The sequence below is a fragment of the Chamaea fasciata genome, unplaced genomic scaffold (assembly GCF_029207755.1).
Source record: "Chamaea fasciata isolate MVZ Bird 193981 ecotype frontalis unplaced genomic scaffold, bChaFas1.0.hap1 SCAF_12, whole genome shotgun sequence".
In the NCBI taxonomy this organism is placed as follows: Eukaryota; Metazoa; Chordata; class Aves; order Passeriformes; family Sylviidae; genus Chamaea; species Chamaea fasciata.
The window spans coordinates 20,176,861-20,196,773 of NW_027094097.1; the positions used below are offsets into that span (position 1 = coordinate 20,176,861).

Genomic DNA, 19,913 nt, shown 5'->3' on the forward strand with positions numbered 1-19,913 from the left:
ACGTCCCGCAGCAGCACGCTGCCGACCTTCCCGAGCCCCGGCGGAAGGACGGAAAGGTCTGCCCCCTGCAAACCTCGGCTCCGACTTCACAACCGCCCGCGGCATCACGGCACAGCTCCCAAAGAGCCCCGGATGGAAAAGCCCACCCGCACAGCCGAGACCACCCCAAACCCCCTGTATTTCCCTTCCCAGACTGAGGCCAAAATTCACTACGAAACCTAAACTCATAACAATGAAGTTGTTGAACGTTTTAAGAAAACTAATTGCCTCTCCTGATCTGCTTCTTCGCCACCCTGCATCACCACTGAGGCACTGGTTAAGTTGCCTTTTGAATAAATGAAACAAGAAAGGCAACAGGTAGAAACGCATTCCTAAGGTCTCTTCAGCTGAAGGCAGCTGTTGTATCTTTGCTTCTTTTTAACTGTTGTTGACTGTTGTCTGCATGTGGTGACCTCAGTCTCATTTGAGGTTTTGACATCTGTGTTTGTCCCTTTTGTGCTTCTCTTGCCTCCCTGCTGGAGTCACTGCTGGAGCCGGCAGTGATTACTGTTGATGGGCACAGAGAAGCTCTGGGCTGCGCCTGCAGTTGTTTTTTTCCCCCACCTGTGTTCAAATGACTCTTGGTGAGCAGGCCTGGGGAGAAGTCTCCTCCCCACAGAGCTGGCCAGCCAGTCCACTGCAGAGCGGGTTGTGGCTGGTGTCCGGGCTCTGCAGGACATCCCCACCATGCGTGGCACTATCTCTGGCTTTCCAATATGGAAAGCAAATCTCAGAGTTAAGGTGGGGTAAACCCTTGCAGGCAGCAATCACAGTGAGTAGTATGGGTGCGATGTCCCCGCTTGTTGGGTCAAGGCTCGGGTTTGCCTCCAGCTGAGTGGGCTCTGAGCTGTCACATGCCCAGTCTGTTTGGCCCAAACCAAAAGACGCCTTAAGAATTCTGCAGAGAGAAACTGCATTAGGGTGCTTTGCATCACGTTCTAGTTCCTGATTCCATCCTCACTTTCTTCTGCTGTAGCTTCTTCTCAATGGCGACTCACTCTTTATGTATCTTGAAAAGGGTAGGAGTGTTGGCAGACTTAACAGGGAATTTTACAGTTTGAATTTTCAGAGGAAATGCTTGGTCTGGGTGCACAGTCATCAGGGAGAAATAACTGGTGCTGGTTTGGGGCAGGTGAGGGAGCTTCTCCCCATCAGAAAGAGAGAAGCTTGCAGTGTTGAGCAGGGCTAAGAGCAGGCATTTTCAAGGCTACAGTCTGGAATCAGTGTTAAAGGGAACTAAGTGACGACTAATTCCTCTTGCAGCTTCTCAGTAATCTGTAGTTCAGATAATAAAGAGCTAAACTCCAATCACGCTTTCATGCTACCAGGGTATTCCCACCGGGAGTCACGACATAACTGGTGCCTAAATGGATATTTGTGTCCTTTTCCTAGGCTTTCCCTACACCAAGACCTGTCGCCTCACTAACACCTCGCGGGTGCCGGACGATGGCACTCAGCCTGCTGTTAGCAGCTTTGAGCAAATACTCAGCGACAGTGAGCCCTCCTGGAGGGAGGGAATTCATTTTTCTGTGAAGCCAAGGGAGTTTACACTGAACCCCAGCGAAAGGACCCTCCAATCCCAGGAACACCAGGATATCGAGGTATGGGAAGAGTCCAGCCACACACACTTCAGCAGCGGGTCTGAAGCTTCACGGGAGTGTGGGAGGGCTTTAGCTCTGATGCCAGCTCTGATCATCGTGTGAGCGAGGATCTGCACTGGCGTGGGGCCTCTGTGAGCTGGGTTACTCGGGACGTTCCTGAAGGAGCACTGATTTGTTTCCAAAATCACAAGCTGAAATCATGTCCCATAATGGTCAAGTACTGAAGGCATTTTGGTGTTTTTGAGAGCAATGTCTTTGATTGCAAGTGGGCAGAGGACGGACGAGGACCAAAGGTGGCTGTTAGAGAGATGTCATTATATAAAGCAGTTTGCTTTTCTTCTTGGTCTCATTTCTCCTGTCCTGGGGAGTAGAATGATTTGTGTTCACTGCAGGGATCTCCAGTGAAGGCAAAAAACTCTGCGGCCATGAACTGCCCAGCACCTGCTGGCCCACGCTTTGTCTTCAGCTTCCTGCTGTAAAGCTGAACTCATTCTGTTCAAGTCAGCAGATTTCCACTGCATTTATGTCATTGTAGTCAGATGAAAATTTGCCCCTTAATTTGAACACAGTGCTGCACAGAGCTTTAGTCTAATGTTTTAATTTAGCTGACCTATGCCCTGATAGCAAGGTGTGCTTAACAAATCTGGTATTTGCCAGAAGGCTTTTGTCACTCTTAGAGACTGCTCTACACGTGGAGCGGCAGAAGAATTAAGGCAAAATCCTCCCTTTACTTACCACAAAAACTGGAGGACATCACACGTGAGTCATGAGCTTTTGTAAAGAAGAATTTACTGCTCTTCTCTTCCACCAGGTGACCCTGTGTTCCAACACTGTGACGGAATACAACCGGAAATTGCTGGTGGACCTGGAGTGGTTTGGCAAGGGAGTGGCATCACTGATCATCAAGGCCAGGTACCAGCACTTCCCTGGCCTCCCCCAGCGCACTGCCTTGCACAGGACGTGCTGGCTGCAGCTCCCAAGGAGACGTGTTGTTTAATGACCTCATGTTCTGCCCAGCTGGACATGAGAACAGCAGTGCTTGAAAAGCAGCCTGTGGTGAAAAGCAGCCCTGCTGACAGCCCAGCGTGGTCCTGGGTCGTTTTCTAAAGGGACCAGGAATGATATCATTTATTGACCTGGTGCTTGAGGTGAAGCAAATTTCCCAAGGGCCTCCTCGCCTTCTTCCTGCAAGAGGTGGAGTTGTGCTGGGTTGCAACCAGCCCGCGTTGGCTTGGGGCACACCAAGCAGTCTGCTGAGGGTCAGGGTCTGGTTCTGTTAACGAGGGCACGTGACAGTGGGGAAGTGGCTCACAGCAAGAGAGGTGAGGGCAGGATCTTCAGAGGGGAAATCAGTCCTTGATGTGGCAGGTCAGCTCTACTTTTTCCCCTTCTCTCTGCTTCCTGTTTTGAGCTTTGATGTTCTCAGGCTTAAAGCAAAAGTTGTTCTTGCTCCAGCAGAATTCCATCCTGCTGTGCTGCTCTAGGTGTCAGTTTAATGACAAGAGGGATGCAGTTCCCTGGTGCTGTTCCCACTCCCAGGCAGAGCCATCTCGTCAGTGCCTGGGCTGCCATGTTTGAAAAGCAAGTGCAATTGGGGACAGTCAGTATTTGGACCTGTGGAGTGAAGGACCAGGGGAGTTGTAGGAACTGGGAGGGAGTGATCTCCCACTCTGTGGGGCAGGTGATGTCTCATGCCCTCCAAGGCTGGGGCAAACAGCTGAGTTCTCAGGCAGGGTAACAGCACCATGGGAGAGAAGGGAGTCCTTTTTACTGAGACACTAGAGTCGTGTGTTCCTGGAGCCTTACTGAGCACTGATCCCTGTTGGGAAGGCTCCCCCAGAGCTCATGGATCACTGGGACTGTTCCAGGAGTTCTTGCAAACCTTCTTGGGCGAAGGAGGGGCTGAGGCAGCTGTGGGACCAAGTGCTCTGCCTGGGGCACTTGGCAGCCTCTGGGTGCTGCCTCTCAGGTTTTGCCCCTCCTCGACAAGACATGTTTGAGTGGGAGGACTTTAAAGGCAATTTTTCACCGTAGGCCTGTTAAATGTGTATTTGACAGTGACAAAGGTGTTGTGCTCCATTTCACAATCTTTGGGGGTAAACGTTCTCCATTCTCTCAGTATCTCTGATTCCCTTGGGGTCATCTCTTTGCCCAAATGTTTCGTTCCTGAGCTGCAAGTGTACCCCCAAAACCGGGGGTTCCATGAGTGCGACCTGAAGGCCCCGTTCGTGAGGAAGTTCTTCATTTGGAATAACACCCACCTTCCTGGCTGCTACGGGCTTATTCCCCAGGTTTGGCATCGCATCCACCTCCTCCTCTGAAATATTACTGTGGAGATTATTAGGGGGGAAGAGGGTTTGGATAAGACCTTGCCGGTTTCTATTCAGTCTTAAAGATCTGCTGAGAACAGGATCCTACCTGAATGTTAGCTTTAGGATGCAGTTTAATCTCTTGAGGAAAGGGCTTACGTTCTAGTCTTCAGGGTGTTTTCTTGTGGGAGATCTTCGAGGGTTGTGAAAAGCTGCTGCATCCACAGACACCAGTGCTTGTGCTGGCAGCCTCCTTGCAGAACCCCCTGAGAATGCTAAGCCTACAATTCTTGGATCTTGTTTGTGCCTTTTACCTTTGTCCTGGGGATTTTTAAAAATGTGTGTAAGTTGCTGTTGGGATGGATGTTAAGGAGTTTGAAGTTTCTTCAGAGGTCCCTCTGAAGCTGGATTTGATTCTGTCCCTTCTAGGAACCCGAGGAGGACTCTCCTGTGCTCTACTCCAGCCCCAGACCCTGTGGGATTCTCCAGCCTCGGAGCGCTGCAGAGATTCCAGTTACAGTTGAAATCCAAAGATTGGGCAAGCGTTGCACCAGTGTTTGTACCGGCGTGTTTGGGGATGCAAGAAACCCACTGGTGAGTGCAAGGGGAGGTGTGTGCCTTCGTGCAACTGGTCCTGGCAGGGTGCACAGTGTGCGGGGATTCTTCCGGGGAAAAGGGGCACAGGCTGCTGTGGAGAAGGACAGCAGGGACTGGTGGCATAAACAGCTCGTGCCTTATAGGTGGCAATGTCAGTGTCTGACCCAGAAGGTAGTTCATCTAAGCTGGAATTGAGGATCATTTTAATGAATCTTTAAAATGCTCTTAACTTTGGAAACATCTTTTTTAAAATGTTACCTCACAGCACAAAAGAGGATGTCAGAAGATTTCTGGGAACCTTGGGCTTTCTGTAAAAGAAAGGAAAGCTGGCATCTGAAGAGTAGTTGCAAGGATTTAAGCTTACATTAAAACATGGAAATGGTGATGCCAAATTCCCTGGATGGCACCAAACATCTGAACCTGGGCCATTGTGGCACTGCATGTAAACCAGTCAACAGGGAGGACAGGCAGTGCAGGCTGTGCCAGGGAGCCTGAAGTTTGACTGAGCACTTGCTTTCAACTATCAGATTGCTTACCTAAAGAGAAGAGTTTCTCCCCACCCGAAGAACCAGTTGTTTAACTGTCAGCCTGATCTTAACTAGAGATTTCTTGCAAAGCTTCTACCTTTGGACCAATAATTTGTAGTTTGAAAGTTTCTCTTTACTTAATCCTTTTCAATTTGGAGGTGAATACATAAGCTTTATTTTTTTCCCCCCAAAATCCCAGGAATTCAGCTGGAGAATGGTAGCTGTCCCTAAAGAAATAACTTGAGCTGGGTTGAGCCGTTTAAGCTTTTTTAGGTTTCCCTGTTCGGGTTTGATTTTTTTTTTTTTTTTAAATCTTTCTTGCCTGCTTTCTGTAACAGAGAACAGAACTACAGAGCCTTGGACGGCTGTCAGCAGTCTACATAAGTCCAAGGCTGATAGAGTTCGGCAGGATGCCAGTGCTAAGGCCTAATTCACAAGCTTTTGGCCTCTTCAACGAAGGTCTCGTCGATTTAGACTTCAGGCTAGAGATTGTAAGTATCTGTGGGGCCGTTTTCCAGGGAAATTGACTGGTTGACATTACAAGCTGCCATGACGTGGTTTTTATATGCATCGGCCTGTGTGAGAGGAAGCGAGATACTCCAAGATTCCATCTGGGTGAGGCAAAAGGAACCTGGCTCTGGAGTGGTTTTAGCTGGGGCACTCCTCAGTGAAATCAGGTGCAGAGATGTTGGAGCAGAAATTCGTCTGGATCGTGTTGACGAGTTCTCCCATAATTTTATGGAAGGTCTTTAGCTGTGTGTGTCACGGTTTTTGAGCTCTGAGATCAAGAGAAACCTGTGGTCCTTTGCTCCTCGGAGAGCATGGGTTTCCCTGTGCTTTCCCTGTGCCATCTACATTTGCTTTGTGCCAAACTGCTGTTCATGGTAGAGAAGAGGGTGTGAGGTCTGTCCTCAGACTGCTGGTGGGGAGGCAATTTTCACACCTGCTGTGGGTCAGGCCAGTTGGGCTGTCCACACAAAGACATGTGTGGGGGTTGTGCACCCCCCCAGCCTGTGGTCTCTGTGCCTTTGAAGAGCATCTTTGGGGACCGGCTGCAGAGAATGGCTGTTTAATATGTGAAGGCTGCATAGGGCAGAGGAGCTGGGGCTGCTCCCCTGGCAGGGAGAGCAGGGCTGCTGCAGCCAGGAAGGGCTTGTAGGCTGGGCCTGGGGCTGGGTGGGATGTCTGCTGGAGGGGGAGATCTCTGAGGGGCTTGAGGTCTGTTCTTCTCCATGCTGGGTGTGTTGAACTTGGAGCTGGTTAAAACCTGATCCTGTGGACTTGTTTGTGTCTGTGGATAAAGCATCAGGCCATGTGGGAAAGTCCAGCCACAGCCTCCTGAGCCAAGGAGGAGGGGCATGATTTTTCCTCTTGCTGCTTTTCCTGCAGTTTGGGGGATAAATGTAACCTTAAAGTGAGGGATTTTTCCAGGACAGCTTTCTCGAACTACACAATGAAATTCTGCCTTCCACCTCTTCAGGGAGCAATGCACCTTGGCTGGGTGGGCCTGGTGTGTAAAGGATGGGCTTCACGTGCTCGTTCCAGGGCTGGACCTGCAGAGCTGTGTCTGTACAGCTGTGCTGGTGCGGGGCCTTTCCTCCCTCCTTTGGGCAGCTTCCAGCTCTCTTGGCCAATCTGTGAAGCCCATGAGAAACCAGAGGACACGAGTTCTTAGGAAGAGTGGGCCATGCCCACTGAGCACATGTCATCCAGTTTTCCCTCTGCTTCCTTCTTTCCTGCTCTGCCATAACCATTTAGAGGTGACTTTTCCAAAGCAGAAGGCCCTGGGGCACCTCTCTACAGCGGATGATCAGTGGGAAGTGAGGGCCTCGGTCCTTTAGGGGACGTTGAAAAGCATTGAGGGCCTCTTGGGAAAGGATAGTTTGTGTTGGGGTTTTGCTCAACTGGTTTTGCGGAGATATTCTTCAGGCTCTCAGCAGTGTCCTCCAGCTGTGTGGTTTCTGGAGTGGGATTTGAGCCGTCATGACTTCCTCTGGCCCTGAGCCTTTGTGAGAAGCCAGGAGAGAGAAAGCAGCTTTCCTTGGCACACACTCCAGAGAAGGACTGGGGAAGGAACACTCTCCTGAGGATAAGCGTCCCTTGGGTTGGGCAAAACTGGGTTAATTAGGTGAGAGTCTGTTAAAGGAGGGGAAAATACAGGTTGTGTAAGCTCTGCTGTTCCCCAATACTGCAGCTTAAATTTAGGGAAATTAGGCCTTTAGGATTTTTATCCTCCCCTCTTTAGTCTTCTCCTTTTCTTACACCCCATAAGAGACCAGGGTGTATGGTTTCCATCCTAAATGCACATTATGCGTGTCTTACAGGCTTGTAAACCTCACTGCTATGTTATTGAACCCAGGGAAGGAGTGATCCCCGCCAGGGGTGATGTTCATGTGACTGTCACAGCAACCCTGGATGACACTGGGGTTTTTGCTGATGCTCTCCAGCTGTTCATTGGGAACAGACTTTGGACCACCTCCACCCTCCTGGCTTTTGGCACTGGCACCACAATTGTCACAGACAAACCATTTGCCCCGGAGCTCAACTTGGGATACCAATTCAGGTAGGAGATCTCCCACTCCCACCTCTCCTTCTGTCTCAACAAGGAGCAGTTTTGCTGTAGTCCTTCAGGCACGATCTTCTTCAGTGTTCAAAGACCCTGACTCCTTCCCTGAAGGCAGAGATACCTTTAGAGACATGTGATGGCCAGTTGAGCGTTGCTAGGTACCCTCAAAAACCACTGAAAGAGAAACCAGTTGCTCAATTGCCACTGAATTGCCTTCAGTTCTAACACATCTATGTCCTCACTTGGTCAAGTAATGATCTCGCAGGCTCCCCCAGAACAAAAGGTTCCCAAAATGGCGCCTGGATGAGGCGGGCCCTCCGTGTGGCTGCGGGACCAAGGGAAGATGGCATCGCACCCTTCCCTTCCAAAATGGCACCTGCCAGGCAAGCAGGGGCCCTGGGAACAAAGAGACGGGAGGGTGACGACCCCCCTGGGAAGGCAGGAGCCCGCAGAGCAGTTCCAGAGGCAGATGGAAACTTGCTGGTTTGTGTGGGGCCTGCAGTGCCGCTGCCAACGCTTCCTCACGCTGCTCGTGGGCTCTGCTGCTGCCCTGCCTGCCCAGGACTGATGCTTGTGCGGGAGGCCAGAATGTTAGGGTGCCCTCTCAGGTGCATCACCTCTGGGTTTGACCGGCAGCCTCAGGATGGCCTAAAATATTAGCGAGGCAGCATGATCAGAGGTGTTTGAAAAGCAAAACTGTTTTAATTAAGGTGAAAATAAGAAGCCATGCAGAAAAAAGAGAAAAAGCTGTGCCGAGTGCAAGGAGGACCTTTGCACTTGCTACAACACCCCAAAAATGCCCTGAGGATCTTGGTCTATTCTCTTAAGCATGTAACAATCCAGGCCGGATTCTTGGCATCCTGCCCAATAGAAATAGGAACAGGGCTTGAGGCACAGTCTCAAAGATCCAAGGGCTGCGTCCGTCCTGGCACAAGGCCAAAAAAGGTATCAAAACCTCTGGTTTTTACCTCATGAGTGAAACAAAGAATGGAACCCAAATCCTTCCCTTAAATGGAAGCCTCCTTGCCACTGTGGGGCTGCAAACCCTACCAGGTGAGGTACACTTCTACACAGGACCTTGCTCATTTTTCCGTTGCCAGCAGAGTTTGCAAAGTTCACTTCAAAACAGTTTCTGATTGCGAAATGAAGTTTCTACAAATGACCACCAGTGCAAAACCAAAGCTTCTATGAACGAGAGAGCCCCTGCTCCCCTGGTTTCCTCTCCTAGAGCAGACAGATGATTTCTAGCAGCTTGCTGGGATCGTCCAGAAACTTCCTCCGCGCTGGCTTTTAAAAATGCCTGCAATCATACCCCCGCACACAAGGGCCTCAGGTGCAGGATCTCAAAGATTCAATAACAGTTTCGGGTGCAGATTAATGCAAAATACAGTAACAGTATGAATCACCCCAGAACACACATTTTGGAGGAAAACACCAGATCCTGTTAGCCTGGCCTGGAAAATGCTACATTACCATTAGAAACATATTCCTCCTTGCAATAACGACATCAGAAGGGCAGCTTATCAGACACTGTTCCCGGTCCACATTAAGAGCTGCAAATGAAGACGGTCTCCAAGCTATTAACAGCTCAGAATCCTCATTGGGAGCAATCTGATGACCAGGACAATAGCTTCTCCCATACTATTTTCCATTCTGGTTTCTCTTCTAGCCTCCTTCCCTGTGCTCATCAGTTCAGACTAACAGATGGGGGCCACCACTTCCATCAGCTCTTCTGGAAGGTGGAATGTAACAGGCCAGCTGGGAAGGAGGGCCAGAGCACCTCAGCCCACAGTAGCCCCAAGGCCAAACGTGATTCCCAGAGGCCCAAACGTACGGCCCCCGTGTTTGGGCTGGAGCCGCTGTCAATGGACCTGAAGCCAGGAGAGTCTGTGGACTTGGTGCTGCCAGGCTTCTCCCGCAAGGCGCAGGTGAGGTCCCCACCACGGGCTGAGCTGGGGAAGCATCAGATCCCCTCCCCTGGGCTCGTTCCACAGTCCCTTGACATTTGCCTGGGGAAATGAGCCTGTTTGGCTCCCTTTGTGCAGCTCACAGTCAAAGCTCAGGGGCTGAGTCGTCTACGCTTTCTGCTGGAATCACTATCATTAGTGGCACTGGCACGGCAGGAAATGTTCTGAAACAGCCCTGGAATCAGATTGATGTAGCAGAAGCAGTAGGAGGCCTTTAGGTGCCACTTCAGGCTCCTGCTAAGCTTCATCCCGCTCTGCTCAGGTTTTCCAAAAGCAGCATGGTGCTCTGCTTTCCCTTTGGAGAACCACAGCACATCCAAAGCCATGTGCTCCTGTTTTGCAGTTTCCCAAGAGAGCTGAGAGGGAAAAAGTTGAAAAACGTCAGCAGTCGTGTTGGACTCTAAAGGGGAAAACTGAGACCATTTGAATTTCAGTCAGGGAAACATTTTCTTAAATGAGGCTTGTGCCAAGAGTGGGCTGGTGGGAAGAGACAGGAGGGAGTCAAAATCATCTGGTTTAGACTTTTTGAGAGCATTTTGGTGCTCAGGGGTTGATATCTATGTGTTGAAAATGCATGTTTGCTGTGTCTGTGTATCCCAGAGAGCAGAACTTGGCCTGCTGGCTGCAAGCGGGAATGCCCAGCAGCCCAGCTTGCCTGCACAGGCAGCAAGAACCCCTGGAGAGCCAAGGTTGGCTTTTAATACTGAAACCACACTGTGAGTCAGTGCTGGTCATGTTTTGAAATATTCCCCCCGCAGGCCCGGCCCCCCTCCCCAGGGCTAGCTCTGGAGAGGCTTTGGAGGAATATCTCCGAAGGGACAGGACAAAAGATTTCAAAAGAGGTTCTTACCCCCAGATTATTCCAAGTCGTTTATTCCTCAAAGGGGTCCAGGGGCCGAAAGAGAGAGAACAAAGAAATCCAGGGGTCTTATCTAGTCTCCTATTTTGGGAGGGTCCTGGCATTCAGCCAATTAGGTGTGGACATGTAGGGAGGAAATTCCAGAAGGGTCAAAAGGCGAGAGACCATTCCCCTAAAGAATTGCAAGGTTTCTCCAGGAGGAAAATGCCTTTGAAGCCCACAGTCAACAGGCACAACCTGTCTGTGTTTCCATCACTTTCGGGGAGGTGATTGCTGTAATCAGTTGATGATTCTTCCTTGCTGCTTTACTGGTGCTTTAAATTCTCTTTGTCATCTCCCTTTTTTAGGGATTGCTGTGTTCCTTCTTTTGCTTTTCAGGTTTGCTTTTGTTCCCAGTAAGGCCACAGTGTTTGGTCTCCTCTCTTGCTGCTCTGCCTGCATGACTGTATCCCCCAGAACTGCCCTATCCAAAGCTGACCTGCTAGAAAGGAATTTCTTCCTCCCCGCAGGAGAATGTGCTGTTATGCTTTCAGGTAGCCCATTCCCTCCGTGGAACACGACTGCATAGCTGTGTGCAGGCAGAAATCAGCAGGTTTTTGGCCCTGTTGAATATGCAGATGATTTGGTTCAGGTGCTCTTGTCTCCATCCTGCCGGTGCTGACCTGCTCGGCCCTTCCTTCCCACCAGGCACTGCCCTACTGCCCCTGGCCAAAATGCTGGAGCCAGACAGAAGGGATTCAAGTTCACCCTTGGGAATTCTGTGCCTGTACCTCCACAGCAGAAAGGGCTTTGGAAAAGGGGTCAAGGAAGGACGTCACCAGGGCATGGACAGGTCTCCTCTTGTCCTGTTTCCTCAAGTGGCAAAATCATGGTTCCATGTCTTTCCTGCAGAATCTTCAGGGGGTGCAGGTCTCCATGGAGAGCTCACCTTACTTCCAGCTGGCGGGCCCCAGTGATGCATGCCGTGCCGTGCCAGGAGGCGCCATTACCGATGTGCACGTCCACTTCACTCCTGACGAGAACAAGGTGAGACTGGAGGAGCCAAAACACAGATTTATCTCCAAAGCCATTGTTGTCCCTGCACTCTGGGTACAGCCCATGCTGTGAGCTTGGCTCCAGGCCGTGGGCAGGCAGCCTGCAGCCAGTCCCAGCTTGGCATGTGCTGTCAGGCCCTGCACCCAGGCCTGACAGGCCCTGCTTCCCCTCGCTGCACATTCCTCTGAGCATTCCCAAGGGAAGAAAGATGCCCAGGGAACAGTAGGCAAACGGTAGAGGGGTGTTGATAGATGTCTGGCCATCTCTAGGTATAGTGGAAGGGGTTTCATTATTCTGCAAAGTACTAGAGGAACAAAGAGGTCAGAGAGCTTTCCGCCTTCCTGACGGGCAACAGCTTCCCTGCCTCACCCGGGGCTGGAGCAAGGACGGTGCTTTTTCACACCCTCTGTTCTCCAGCCTTGCGGCTGTGCTGTCCCAGAGCACAGCTGACCATGATACGGCTGCAAGGCCAGGGCAGAGGATGTGCTGTGCCCGTGGGCCCAGCCTGGCACAGGCACACTGAGCTCTAGGTGCCCTTAGTCAGCAGGAGCTTGGTGAGCTGCAGGGGACTTGGACACCTGCCTGAAAGAGCTCGTGTAGGGCAGGTACAGCCTGCAGGCAGGCAGACCTGTGGGCCCAGAGCCGGTGGCAGCGACACTGCTGCGGCTCTGTCTTCATGCCTGTCACTGTGGCTGCTCTGTCAGCTGGCGCCCATTCCATGCCAATTGTGCTTTTGCGTGCAAGTTTGAACACCAGTGCCGAGGCCCTGGCAAGTCTGCTCTCAGCGCTGTGATCTGGAGGCTCGTTCATACAGAGGGGTTTAGGACATGGCATGGAAGGGAGGAAGCCTTGCAGGGAAACAAAGAGAGGCTCTTTGCAACAGCATCCTGCTACCTCTTAGCACTGTTCTTCTCGTGACTTGGTTGGAGAGGCAAAGTTAGAGGGGAGTTCTGAGCAAACAGATATTTCTACACCAGGCCAGAGGTCCAGGATCTCTTTGGGTGCAGCTGTTCTCTCAGTTTCCTTTTGCTGCTTAGATTCAGTTTAACACTTTGTCCTATTCTCAATCAGTGGGAATATAGTAACCTAAGGAGGAATGTCCTGTGTTCCCTAGCTCCATGTTCCTTAGAAGGGACTTAGGAATTATTTAACATCATTAAAATTGAGAGTAAAAATTATGGTGGCCCTGGGCACTTGTCTGTATGACCCAAGTGACACAAGAGCTTAATGCCACTGAGATAGGTTTTGCAAAGTGCACTGCTGCCTTTAAAATGTGAGATATTAGTAGAACTTATTGTTCATTTGGGGGTGGAATAGGTAAATTGATACCCTTGAAGGGATATAGGAAATGGCTTTTCTTCTGCCATGGAGATGGCACCAAATGACCTGTGCTGAGACAGTTTCTTTTCCTGCAGGTTTATTCCCATGAGCTCGTCTGCGTCAGTGGAGAGGAAAGGATAGTTGTGCCAATTCGGGCCATCCCTGCCCGAGCTATCCTGGACTTCCCAGACGAGCTGGACTTCTCAAAGTGTCCGGTCAAGGGCAGCACCCGCAAGAGTCTGCTGATTCAGAATTGTGGTAGTGTGGCAGCTCATTACCAGCTGAGCACCGAGAGGTGAGGCAGCTCATCTGTCCTTGTGCAAAACACCTTTGGGGGATAACAGAGTTGGGAAAGAACAACAGAAGGAACCAGAGCATGGGAGCTGCTGCCCTGCATCGCTGGCTGGAAATGGGCAGGATGGATGGCATCTGCTCTTGCTTTCAGTGTTCTTAGCAGGATGCAGCCTTTGAGCTTTCTCTGCCCCAGATTTCCTGGGGGGTGCTGGAACATGTTCGTTGCTGGCTTGCGCCCTCCTGAGCACAAGCAGCTTCTGAAATGGGTACTCACCACTGTCAGCCAAACAGACCCATTCTCTGGGAGGACACAGGCACATGGCTTTCCAGTGGTGCCTGCATCAGATGCCCAACATGAGCTGTGTTGCAGGCAGCCGGTGCAGTTCCTGTTACTTAAAGCTGATCTGATTTCCCTTGTCAGCTGAGGGCATCAGTCCCCTCTTCTGTTCCACGATGAACCTTTGAAAGCCGGTTTAAAATTTCAAACACGTGCTTTAAATCTCTGAATAAGGTCGTGCCCCCTTTCATTGAGATCTCATTTTATATATTCTGAAGTTCCTGTGTTTCTGCTGTTTTTTCATTTTGGTTTGTGTTAAATGTTTGCCAAAAGATCATGAATTCTTCATTGGGAACTTTCATAAATGTCAAGCTCCTCCAAGGCCTATCAATACACCACATGCCCATAGGCATAGGCACAGGTGTATTAGAAACATGAGACATTTAGTGACTATGTGAAAAGCAATTGGGCTGATTTAGAAGATAAAAGTATAGAATAACTTTCTCTAGAGGGGACCTCTGGAAATTGTCCGAGCAAATACGCTGCTCAAAGCAAGACCAGTGTCCGGGGATTGCAAGGGGCCATTGGGAGATCTGGAGTTGTCTTTAGATGCCATACAAGGAAACAGACATACAAATGGACTAGTTAAAAAGCCGAAGACGACCTATTAAAACCCCTCCATGACCTTATCTTTTCTGCCTGTCGGGTGCAGTAGTGATTCATTGAAAGGGTAGATCTAACAGGATGAGAACTATCTTAAGGAACAGCTGACAATTAACTCACTATATTGCTCTAATCAAGCCATAAAAGGCCAAAATTTATCCTGCCAGCCCCATCTCTTGGCAGTGGTTTTCATTTGGTTATTATAGCGTCAGGGATGTCTCCTTCACAGTCCTTCTTATCTGTGGGCTCAGGGAACAGCTTAGTGATGTTGACTGAAATTCAGAGGAGTTAAGTTTAACTGTAGAGCTTGTGTCCTTGGGTCTTGGGGAGCCAGGTCTATATGAGAGATGACTGCTCCAGCAGGAACAGGGGAGTCTGGTGGGTACAGCCTGGGGTGGGATGTAGGAGATGCAAGGGCTGATTTGCACTCAGTTTTTCAGCCCTGACAACTGAAACTTGGCTGGATCCTCTTCTCCTGGTAATTTGAAAATAAGAAGATATCTTCTTTCTCACGCAACCCCTGAGGTCACTCCCAGGAGTGTTATTCACATCCTGCCATCTGAGGGCAGGAGTATGTAACATGGGGCAGGAGTGGGAAGGGAAGGGAAGGGAAGGTAGTGCTGAAGTGTGGCCAGGGACTCCCTTAACTGGCAGCTTCTCTTTCTGGCAAAATTCCTGACAAAACAATAAGAAAAAAATCCTGTGCCTTGCCCACACCAGGCACCGATCCCCCAAGCCCCAGCAGAGACCTGCAGCAGTGCTGGCTCACCCTCGGGGCAGATGTGGGAGCTCGTACAGTAATCGGGCTCCGGGGCTGCTGGGGCCTTGTCTTTCCTCCTCTCTCCCCAAAGTCTCACATCCAGCACATAAACATTGCTGGCCCAAGGCTTCTCCATCAGCCACTAGTGATGTTCTCACTAGTGGTAATGGAGCAGGTCAGGCCCATAACTGCAGCAATAGGTCCTTAGTGAGCAGAACCTGAAGCAAGTTCATCAGCTGTCACTACTGACATGAATGAAATTCCGCTTGCCAGATGTTCTCTATATTTTTGTGTGTGATAAGTTCATCACCAAACTCCCCAGAACACCCTTTCTGTGCACAGATTGACCACCAGCAAAGCACTGAGGAACTTTTGTTTCCTCAGTGGGGCTGTGGAAGAGCACAAAGCCCAGCAACTTCTGGGCAGAAGCACATTTCACCTGAGCTGTCCCTGAGCATCAAAGCACGGAGTCTTGTGTTTGTCAGGCAAGAACTGTTCACCTGGTGACCAATCCTAATTGCTCCTGTTACATCCAAAGTGCACCAAGACATTTGCGTAATTATTTCCAACACATTGCGCAGAGTTTGTCTGGTGAGCCAAGCAAACAGTTACCAGCCTGGATGACAACCCAGGGCCCCAGACTGCACTGCTGGTAAATACACAAAACCCTCCTGTTCTGCCTCCTCGATGTGCTCCTGCTAATGGTGCTTCATATGGCTGGGATTGGATCCTTCAGATTGTAAATGGCATCCTCCGTTTGGGTCTTGTTTCCATGTCACTGTATTGCTCTAATCTGCATTTGCACTCTTTCAGAGTTTTGATTGCTCCTTTTTGTAGAGCAGCTTTCATTGAAATGCTGACAAAATGTGCTAATTCAGGATCTTTTCAAGGTAAAATAAACCAAAGAGCCACACTGCAAATTCAACAGTAGTTATTCCGTGGTCTTCAAGGGAAAGTTCCTTCTCCCTGTCTGATTCCTAGGCTGTAATCTCACAAGAGAGGTAGTGCCCTAACATTTGCATCTCTTGAGAGGAGGTTTATAGGTAGCAGGAAAAGAGAAATTCCTGAGGCAGTCAGTGTCAAGTTATGCATGCAGATAGCTCTTAACTCTCTCTGTGCTTTTCACAAACCATTCTCTGATGGGATTGCTGGCAGTCAGAAGGCTGGATGCAGAGTATGGGGGGGATTAGGTCGTTTTATCCCACAGGATCTTCTGAGGGCTGGATCTCCTCAGAAGTGGGTCAGTAGCTGTTTCTGATCCTGGCTGTTCTGTCTGTCTTGGCCGTAGTTTGTTTGCTCCCTGCTTGCCCAAGTGAGCTGAAGTGACCTGCACTGCAGAAGGAATATCGTGGCCAGATGTCCCCCCAAGTCCTGATCCCTCTCTTTGTGTTGCAGTCCTTTCTCCGTGGTTCCAGCCGAAGGAATTCTGGGCCCTGGTCACACCATGCAGGTGACAGTGGGATTTCACCCGCTGACGAGCGATGACCATTTTGGGTCCCTGGTGGCGCGCTGCACAGGTGAGTGCTGGGCAACGCACGGGACACAGGACAGTTCTCCACCATCACTCCCTGTTCATCCCCCTCAATTCCCTCTAGATGTACCTCCTCTGTTCCAGCTCTGCCCCAAAGAAAACTGAAATAGCTGGTGTTTAAATGGTTGAAAAAGTGGATCCCCTCTAACAGGGCTGAGATTTTTGGAATTCTGTTTTGCTGGGTGTTGCAGAGTGGAGGAAGGAGGAACCCTGATTCTCCACTACTGTGTGGCTACGCCTGGGTGAAGTTTTATTTTACTCCTGGGCAGTGCTGTATGTGAGCTGCGAGGTCTCCATCAGACTCTCTCCAATGCAGTGTATTTCTTGCACACCTCTGTCCTGTATGCCGCTTCTCCACTGGCTTGTCACAGACCCTTTTACTATGTTGCCCTCTACACATCCATGCAGCTTTTGCCTAATAACATCTTCAGGCCCTCAAGTTCCTGTATGGTGACAAATCAAGACAAATTTTTCCTCGTCCCCATTTCCCAGGCCATTCATGCTGTTGCAAACCTCTCACATCTCCCATTTGATTTCTAGACTGAGGAATCCCATTCAGACTTCATATAGAAGCTGCTCTGTACTTATTAATCTTTCCTTGTCCTTTTGTATTTAACCTGAAATGCTCCATCTTGGTTTTTGAGATCAGGACAATATGAAATATTTCAAGACTGATGGGGCTGTGGGTTTGGACAGGAAGATGACGATGATGATGATTTTTATGGTGTTCATTTTGTAGTGGTTTGTCATATTGCAAAGCCAGGCTGGTTGTGTTTCCTCTCCTGTGTCCCCTCCTGCTGTGGGCTGTCACTTCACCTGTTCCTCTGGGTCTCCTTTTTCTGCCCACATGCCCCCAGGCGTATTTGCTTGTCAGCAACAAGGGATCCAAGGGATCAGGAGGGGCAGGAGTCTCGTGGGATGCGCAGGGGAGACCTCGGCAAGCCAGGATTGACCAGGGCTCCTCAGTGTCACCTGAAGGACTTTGATGCAGAAATCCCAGTGGTCTGAGTGGGTCACCTGAGCACATCTGACAAATCCCACTGTACATACTGTCACCTTGGGGCCAAATCTCTACAAACACCTTGGAAATAAGGTGGTTAAGGAGGTGCCCAGGACATCCTCACGCCGTACACACAGAGCTGTCAGGACGTGATAAATGTACTGATCCATGGAACTGCTAATACATTTAAAAGCTATGACACTTTCTTCCGTGACCTGTGGTTTGCTTTGTTCCTTGTGCTTCCATCAGCAACTGAGCTAGCTGAGCAAAGACTCTGCTTTGTTCCAGGTGAAGAAAGTTTCTTCACATTCCTTCGCGCAGAAGCTGCAGATGTCAACATTGGATTGAGCACATATTCCCTGAAGGTTGAGAAGACTTTCATCACCACATCAAGCCACACAAGCATGTTCATCAGGAACAGGAGTAACATCACAACCCACTTCCAGTGGAAGATGTTTCCTACTGAGGAAGCCGACAATGAAGAGAAGAGGAGGTTGGTTTGAAAGATACGTTTCAGTGAGATACATGGCCCAAGACTGAAACTAATGCATGGCCTCAGGGGGGTGTTGGTGATTTTGAATGGTTTAGGCCAAGTAAACCATCCCTGGCCTTAGGGTGTGTGTCCCTGGGCTGCAGGAGCTCAGCACAGCATTCCAGTTCCATTTATACTCCAACCAAGGATGGCATTTTGGGAAGGAAAGGTTGATTGCAATGACTGGTTTTCCTCAAGTTCTAATTGGGCTTTTGCCTCCCTAATCTTCTTCCTACATGACCTGGCAACATCCCTAAACGTTTCCTGAGTTGCCAGCCCCTCTTTGCAAAGGCGATACGCCCTCTTTTTTCCCCTTAGTTCCTTCCAAATCTCCTTGCCCATCCAGGCTCGTTGTCTTCCCTGTCAGCTCATCTTTCAGCACACAGGGACAGTCTGTTCCTGTGCCTTCAAGACTTCTTTCTTGAAGTATGTCCATCCTTCCTGTACCCCTTTGTTTGTAAAGGCTGTTTCCCAAGGTCCTCTCCAAAACAATCTCTTGAACAGGCCGAAGGCTGCCTTCCAGAAGACCAGAGTGTAAGTTTTGTTGATGCCCCTCCTTGTTTCACTGAATGTTGAAAACTCTGTTATTTCACAGTCACTGTACCCCCAGACAGTGGTGAACAGATGAAGTTCTTTTAGTTCTTAGGGAATCCAGTACCTGGATCCCAGGGAGGCAGCAGGCTTCCCTGTGGAATGGATCCGCTCGATATGCAGGGCCCTCATTTCCCCTTAGAAGGGGTTCACTTACTACCACTACCCTTCTTTTCTTCATAATACTTGAGGCTGGGATCTGTCTGGCAGAAAAAGTGCAGCTGTCTCCAGACAGAATTTTCTCTTTTAGTGTCATCTGTCTGAGCCTCTGGATCCAGGGCCTCATACCTATTCTGTCAGGGTGCAGTCATGGGGGTCAGGACAGGATTTTATTACCTCCTCAGCACAAGCCCATCTCCATTCCCCACTGTCTCCTAGGTCTCCTCCTTCCGCCTGATCACAAGAAGGGCAGGGCTCCTCTGACTCCTGCTGAGCTTCTCTCGGGCTTGGAAGGGTGTAACTCCAGCAGTTTAGTTTTGTTTTGCTCTCCCTAACGCTCCTCAGCCTTTCCGCTTCTTCCTTACCTTCTGCCACTAGACAGAGCAGATCATTCACCTGCTCACACTGCACGCAGGTGTCTTTCACATTATCCTCTGATATTAACACCAGGCTCAGACCCTCCCTGCAGCCAGGGGCCTGGACAGCTGTGTCCTTCCTGGGGGGTTCTGTTTGAGATAGTACACTCTTGCTGGCGGCAGCAGCAGCAATGACTTTGGATCATTTGTAAACTGTTGCTGGGGAAAAAAAAAAAAAGCAGAAAGACGAATGAAAAAAAAAAAGGCAAGCACCTCACAACCAACCAAAAGACACAGCCCAGTACACAAGGAGGGTGGGTGGCTGCAGCCTTTCTGCTCAGCCTGCTTGTATCAACTGCCACGCAAAAACTGAAAAAATGCTGTGCAAACTGCCAGCCCAAACTGCTGTGCCAAAACTGCCGTGCCAAAACTGCCAGCCCAAACTGCCGTGCCCAAACTGCCAGCCCAAACTGCCGTGCCCAAACTGCCGTGCCCAAATTGCTGTGCCCAAACTGCCGTGCCCAAACTGCCGTGCCAGAACTGCCACGGCAAGCGCCTGTTTGCTGCGGGCCAGGTCGCTTGCACTCCCCAGAGCCATTTTAAATCACCTGCAAAGGAACAGGAGGTCGACCCCCACCCGCTTGAATGGATGGCAAGAGGGTCCTTTAGTGCCCTGGGCTTCTTGGTTCTCCACTGTTCTCTGTCTACTTACACAGTGTCTGACTTCCATACAAGCTCTGTATGTTAAAAGAAAATCCCATGACCTTCTCTGGCTATTTCCCTGGGCTGTTTATTTCCATTTTTTCCTACTTGCCTGCCTCAGCCTGGATCCCAGGTGATCCACTTTCCCCTCAGAAGAAACTGGGTTTTCTTTAAGTAAACTTCAACCTGGTTTTGGTTTTCTGGATTTTTTTCCAATTACATTTGTTT

The 19,913-nt window shown here is 50.0% G+C and overlaps 2 protein-coding genes across 2 annotated transcripts in view; both read left to right on the top strand.

Annotated features, from left to right (window-relative positions):
• The window catches only part of LOC136296098 (hydrocephalus-inducing protein homolog), a 117,413-nt gene that overhangs the window by 44,801 nt on the left and 52,699 nt on the right, over positions 1–19,913 (top strand). Inside the window, 7 exon segments of the mRNA XM_066194921.1 lie at positions 1,432–1,640; positions 2,452–2,552; positions 3,796–3,931; positions 4,379–4,543; positions 5,412–5,564; positions 7,398–7,636; positions 9,309–9,567. Of these exon segments, the coding sequence (XP_066051018.1) occupies positions 1,432–1,640; positions 2,452–2,552; positions 3,796–3,931; positions 4,379–4,543; positions 5,412–5,564; positions 7,398–7,636; positions 9,309–9,567 (1,262 nt within the window).
• Positions 10,061–17,848, top strand: LOC136296046 (hydrocephalus-inducing protein-like). Its single transcript, XM_066194861.1, has 5 exons — positions 10,061–10,078; positions 11,375–11,491; positions 12,916–13,115; positions 16,210–16,331; positions 17,634–17,848. The coding sequence occupies exons 1-5, from the start codon at positions 10,061–10,063 to the stop codon at positions 17,846–17,848; spliced, it is 672 nt and encodes a 223-aa protein (XP_066050958.1).

Excerpts from the sequence above, each read along its gene's own strand:
- LOC136296046 (XM_066194861.1), top strand. Across the intron at positions 11,492-12,915 it reads TCACTCCTGACGAGAACAAG|GTTTATTCCCATGAGCTCGT; the intron begins GTGAGACTGGAG and ends CTTTTCCTGCAG. Across the intron at positions 13,116-16,209 it reads TACCAGCTGAGCACCGAGAG|TCCTTTCTCCGTGGTTCCAG; the intron begins GTGAGGCAGCTC and ends TTTGTGTTGCAG.